Source organism: Triticum dicoccoides, chromosome 2A (assembly GCF_002162155.2).
Source record: "Triticum dicoccoides isolate Atlit2015 ecotype Zavitan chromosome 2A, WEW_v2.0, whole genome shotgun sequence".
NCBI lineage: Eukaryota > Viridiplantae > Streptophyta > Magnoliopsida > Poales > Poaceae > Triticum > Triticum dicoccoides.
The window spans coordinates 674506058-674511761 of NC_041382.1; the positions used below are offsets into that span (position 1 = coordinate 674506058).

At 50.9% G+C, this 5704-nt stretch overlaps 2 protein-coding genes across 2 annotated transcripts; both read left to right on the forward strand.

Annotated features, from left to right (window-relative positions):
- Positions 1–1852: 1852 nt before the first annotated feature.
- Positions 1853–2972, forward strand: LOC119356147 (aquaporin TIP2-3). The gene is made up of 3 exons (XM_037623062.1): positions 1853–2032; positions 2115–2365; positions 2467–2972. The coding sequence occupies exons 1-3, from the start codon at positions 1906–1908 to the stop codon at positions 2833–2835; spliced, it is 747 nt and encodes a 248-aa protein (XP_037478959.1). The 5' UTR covers positions 1853–1905; the 3' UTR covers positions 2836–2972.
- Positions 2973–3065: 93 nt separating this feature from the next.
- On the forward strand, positions 3066–4435 carry LOC119356146 (probable aquaporin TIP5-1). Its single transcript, XM_037623061.1, has 3 exons — positions 3066–3351; positions 3467–3717; positions 3820–4435. The coding sequence occupies exons 1-3, from the start codon at positions 3225–3227 to the stop codon at positions 4228–4230; spliced, it is 789 nt and encodes a 262-aa protein (XP_037478958.1). The 5' UTR covers positions 3066–3224; the 3' UTR covers positions 4231–4435.
- The last annotated feature ends 1269 nt before the right edge of the window (positions 4436–5704 follow it).

Consider the following 5704-nt stretch of genomic DNA (forward strand, 5'->3'; position numbering starts at 1 on the left):
CTCAAATAAAAAATATTACAAATAAGTTCCTTGGATCCCTTCAATAAACCAGATCTGGAACCATCGTCGACCGCGTGCGCCGCCCAGACACACACCAGAGGACGATACGGAACACCATCAAACCGAAATCTAGGACAATGCCATAGCCTTGAAGGCATTGAGAGCCTACAACCAGACCCACGGAACAAACACTAGGCGGTGTGGCGTGTTGGCCGAGAACGTTTCCACGCCAACGTAGATCCAGATTTGACGCAGCCCACCACTGTTGCCGGGGAAGAATGCCAGATCCATTGCCATGCCACCAACCTTGAACATGTACCAACATATCCCACTAGTCAGCGCTGCCATGAACGGTGAAAATATAAATCCCACCACTCTGAACGAACAATGAGCAAACGAGGCCATCAATTCAACATTGTCGCCTTAGAGAACGTCACTGTGGTGAGAAGAGACCGAAGACGCCTTATCCGAGTAGCATCAACCTCACCAAACGGGCGCTACTAGACGAAGACGAGACCCTAAATCTATGGACCAACTAGAAGTGAAATAGGAGCCCACTCCCCTTCACCAGTCGCTAGAGCGATGAATAAAGAGGGGTGGAGATCACCTCCTCGCCGGCGCCGAAAGGAGGGTAGAAACTGCCACTTCCATCGCCAAGGGAAGAGAGCGAAGCAGGTTGTGCTTGATATGAAACCTTTTCCTTATAGGAACCATAACATCCAGAAAAACATAAAAGTAACATTCACAAGTTTACGGTCAAGGTACAGGGCCTCCTCCTCCCCACGAGCGACTGCGGCAACTAGGGTTTTCACGCCCACGCCGGCGATCTGCCTCGCCTCTTGTGACTTTAGGGCCATGGAGGGCCAGTGGATTCCAGCCTTTGCTGGTGGGAGGACTCTTGCTATGTTTTAGGTGTTTTTTTAGTTTGTTTAGGGTCTGTATCCTGCTCATGAAGGAGATGTGATGTCGGCTTCCTAAATATGGAATAAGGTTCTTCCTAGCAAGCCTTTGCCCCGGCAGTGCATCTAGCATCGTCGGAGGGCGTGTGGAGGTGTGTCTCCGACGAATCATGTGGGATTCGATAGGTGTTTGTCTTCGGTGGATCCGTATGGACCAATATTCATTCATGCATGTTCATGTGTCTACAGATTGGATCATTCTGATCCACGCTTTTCTTTATCGACGACAGTTGCTGTTTTGGTATGCTGGTCCGTTGGGGGCCTTAGCACAATAACTTCCCGTCTATCTACTATAATAAGATTTGCCTTAGCTTCGGTGTGGGAGAGGCGGTGATAGCGGCACGTCTTCGGCTCGCTTGCTTATAGTCGTCACTAGGTGGTCTATGATCCTGGATGTAAGGTTTCTCTTACTTCTATTGTTCTTTATACTGACATGATGCTTCATGGATAGATCAGAATTTTTTCCTTAAAAAAAAAACATTCGCAAGTTCAAATCATTCAAATGATCTCACCTAATTTCGATAGACGCAAGGACACAAACCTTACATAGAAAACAGTTCATCAGCCGTGCCAATGCACCGCCAATAATTTGTTTAGAGCAGGAGCTTCCTTCTCCACACTGTCTTGTGTTGTATCATAACGTGGCTCCTGCCTAAACAATTGCAACAAACAAAAAGTTGCCCTAAAAAAAAAAGTTTAGCAGAGCAGAGTGGTTGGTCGGCCGAAATCAACAACAAAATAACATTAATGCTTACATCATTAAACTTGTGGTGATCATTTAGCACCGCCCATGATATTGTAATGCGTGTTTTAGGCAGGCGTATGGGGCCATCAGTGCCATCTCACGTGTATAAAAAGAGCGCCAAATTAGAGGGAAGGCCATCCATCAGAGCAGAGTTCGAACTCTTAGCCTGAAGACCTCGTTGAGAAAACAGTCGAGTGCAAGATGGTGAAGCTTGCATTTGGAAGCTTGGGCGACTCGTTCAGCGCCACGTCCGTCAGATCCTATGTCGCGGAGTTCATCGCCACCCTCCTCTTCGTGTTCGCCGGCGTCGGGTCCGCCATTTCCTACGGTGAGCCTCTCCTGCTAGCTGGTGATCTGTCCTGCGGTTCTGGCTTGCTCCATGGCTAACCAAAGAGGTTCTTCTTGTGCAGGGCAACTGACGCAGGGTGGCGCGCTGGACCCCGCTGGCCTTGTGGCGATCGCCATCGCCCATGCCTTCGCCCTCTTCGTCGGTGTGGCCATGGCGGCCAACATCTCCGGCGGCCACCTGAACCCCGCCGTCACGTTCGGCCTCGCCGTCGGCGGCCACGTCACCATCCTCACTGGGCTCTTCTACTGGGTCGCCCAGCTGCTCGGCGCCACCGTGGCATGCCTCCTCCTGCAGTTTGTCACCCACGGCCAGGTTGGCATTCAACTCAGAGAACCTTCTACGAACCACGTGTGCAACAAATCTTGCCACCTCACACCGTGAAAAGTACTCACTGGCCTTTTATGTACGTGCAGCCTATGCCGACGCACGCCGTGTCCGGGATCAGCGAGGTCGAGGGCGTGGTGATGGAGATCGTGATCACCTTCGCGCTGGTGTACACGGTGTACGCCACGGCGGCCGACCCCAAGAAGGGCTCCCTCGGCACCATCGCGCCCATGGCGATCGGCTTCATCGTCGGCGCCAACATCCTCGCCGCCGGGCCCTTCAGCGGCGGCTCCATGAACCCGGCGCGCTCCTTCGGCCCGGCCGTGGCGGCCGGCAACTTCTCCGGCCACTGGGTGTACTGGGTCGGGCCGCTCATCGGCGGCGGCCTCGCCGGGCTCGTCTACGGCGACGTGTTCATCGCCTCCTACCAGCCGGTCGGCCACCAGGAGTACCCGTGAAGTGCACCGATCCGAACAACCTAGCTTCCTTGGCTCGTTGCTGTTTCCCCTTGTGTGAATTTCCCTTTTCCATTTTAATCCATCTCAAATCAAAATGTAAAAATGTAAGACAACCACTCGATCTTACATGAACGGTTCTGCGTTTTCCGAAATCTTTGTGGCAAATTCGTGGAGGCCTGCCACGCCTCTGACGGTTGCTTGTGAACTTGGAGCGGGCGCGCGGCGGCAACCGCCGGAAACTGCCCTGGCGCGGGGGCGCCGGTTCGCTCTACGGTCGCGTCCCTCTCACTCTTTTATAACCTCTGAAACTACTCCTCAGCAGTTCATCCGTGCAAATTCCCCTCTATTTTCACTGCGCCGAGAGTCTCGAGACGCTCGAACTTGTAGAAATGGCGTCCAACCTCGGCATGCGCTTGAAGCACTGCTTCTCGCCGCCGTCCCTCCGGTCCTACTTCGCCGAGTTCATCTCCACCTTCCTCTTCGTGTTCACCGCCGTCGGCTCCGCCATCTCCGCCAGTACGTCGACATACTTCACCGCGTCCACGCGCGCGGCAGTGTGAGTTCATGCTCTCGTTCGCACGTGCTCATGGTTTTACTAACCGCGCGCTTCTTTGGGGAATGTGTCTGCCAGGGATGCTCACGCCCGACGTCACGTCCGACGCCTCGTCTCTGGTGGCCACCGCCGTCGCGCAGTCGTTCGGGCTCTTCGCCGCGGTGTTCATCGCCGCCGACGTCTCCGGCGGCCACGCCAACCCGGCCGTCACGTTCGCCTTCGCCATCGGCGGCAACATCGGTGTCCTGACCGCCATCTTCTACTGGACGTGCCAACTGCTCGGCTCCACACTCGCCTGCCTCGTCCTCCACTTCCTCTCCGCCGGCCAGGTACGTCCATTACCATCGATCGATCACTTCCGCAAGTATGCAACTCCTAGTCATGCGTCTCAGAGTGCTCGCACCCGTGTGTGCCTATGTCTGTGTGTCCAGGCCGTGCCGACGACGAGGATCGCGGTGGAGATGACCGGGTTCGGCGCGTCGATCGTGGAGGGGGTGATGACGTTCTTGCTCGTGTACACCGTGCACGTCGCCGGCGACCCTCGCGCACAAGGCAGGAAGGGGCTCGCAACGACGGCGCTGGGCGCGCTGGTGGTCGGGTTCATGACGGGCGCCTGCGTGCTGGCGGCGGGCTCGCTCACGGGCGCGTCCATGAACCCCGCGCGGTCGTTCGGGCCGGCGGTTGTCAGCGGCGACTTCAAGAACCAGGCCGTGTACTGGGCCGGTCCCATGATCGGTGCGGCCGTCGCGGCGGTGGTGCATCAGAACCTGATGTTCCCGTCCGCGCCGGAGCCGCTGCCGCACGAGTCGCGCCATGGGAGCGTGGAAACGGTGGTTGTGTGATTTGTGACCTCTGTATTTGCTGAACTTCTAGTAGTGTTAGTGTGTTAATTGTTTCAGGATCAGGATTAATGTGTGTTTGTAATGGTTATACGTGTGATGTTCGTGCAATAATCGAAGCATGAATGTAAATTATCTGTAGCTTTGTGAGTACTAGTATTATCATAATGTGTGTTTGTAGCTTTGCAATAATCGAAGCATGCTTGTAAATTATGTTTGTAGGTCCTATTATCATAAACTCTTTGAGTTTGTAGCATGTTCCAATGAAGCACTACTTTGAGCACATTCCACCAAAGGAAAACATAAAGGCAAAAAACAGATAACTTGAGTTCAACTGAAAAAAAAAATGTTAAAAAATTGACGTCAGATTTTTTAAGGATATACTAAGCGAACACCCTCATTCAAGTCAGATCCCGAGCACAAATCCTAAAGTGTTCCCTCTGACCACACCCTCTGAACGAACTACGAGATGATGACAGTAATGGTTCGTTTAGGACGGCAATATGAGCAAACGCATTTGGGGATGGCACTTTTGTTATAAGAGCATGGCAATTTTTACCTTTTTCCATTGATATAGTATGATAGTTTCATTCAATCAGCATGGCAATTTTCACTAATTTATTTTTTATGCCGGCAATTCTCCATGCAATAATCATGACTAAACGGCAATTACTCTGCTGCAACATTGCAAATTTCTGACAATTGTTTATACAACATGACAAGTTTACTTTAGAACATGGTAAACCTTATGTAACAGCATGGCGAATTTATCTGTTCTCGCATGACAATTCTGGAGCATTTGCTAGGAGTGTTTTTTAGCGATTGAAAATTCGTTCCTACTTGGATGGGGGAATAATATTTTGCTCAGGCGACCTCCCTAAGGGAACGTCATCATGTTATTGGGGGTAAAAGAAAACATTTTCAGCCTGATCGATTAAATTTAGTGGTTGTCAGGGCCTAATATATTTTGAGGCCTAATATATCTATATGCCTAAGAAAGTACCAACAGCTAAATTATAGGTTCTCCCTTCCTTAAAATTTTGTGTATAATAAGTAATGTGGTTTTTTTGCCCTGATTACCTCGATCAACAAAGGGAAAATATTCCAAGAAATCCCTTTGCTTAATATAAGGGGTCTAAAATATAATATTTAATGATATACCCATTACCATTATTGTATAATAACAAATACATGTTTAGCATGTTTAAGACTAAATGTGGTTATCGCACTTATAAAGTAAGAGCATCACCAACAATTCCCTTCTCCCGTAAAATTTTCTAGTTTAGGGGGAATTGGGCAAAAAAAATGCTCCAACAGTTCCCATAAAAACGAAAAATAATAATAAAGGACTTCGTATAATCAGCCCAACCCCCATTCATTGAGGGGGATGACCCTTTCCCTAAACATTTCTGTAAAACTGGACTGATGCGCCACCGCTGTCGACACCGACCACAGTCGTCACGCCGCCTGCTCGATA

Bases quoted from the DNA above. Each gene is read 5' to 3' on its own strand.
- LOC119356146 (XM_037623061.1), top strand. From the start codon at position 3,225: ATGGCGTCCAACCTCGGCATGCGCTTGAAGCACTGCTTCTCGCCGCCG. The intron at 3,352-3,466 runs GTACGTCGACAT...TGTGTCTGCCAG, and splicing joins CGGCTCCGCCATCTCCGCCA to GGATGCTCACGCCCGACGTC. The intron at 3,718-3,819 runs GTACGTCCATTA...CTGTGTGTCCAG, and splicing joins ACTTCCTCTCCGCCGGCCAG to GCCGTGCCGACGACGAGGAT.
- LOC119356147 (XM_037623062.1), top strand. From the start codon at position 1,906: ATGGTGAAGCTTGCATTTGGAAGCTTGGGCGACTCGTTCAGCGCCACG. The intron at 2,033-2,114 runs GTGAGCCTCTCC...CTTCTTGTGCAG, and splicing joins CGGGTCCGCCATTTCCTACG to GGCAACTGACGCAGGGTGGC. The intron at 2,366-2,466 runs GTTGGCATTCAA...ATGTACGTGCAG, and splicing joins AGTTTGTCACCCACGGCCAG to CCTATGCCGACGCACGCCGT.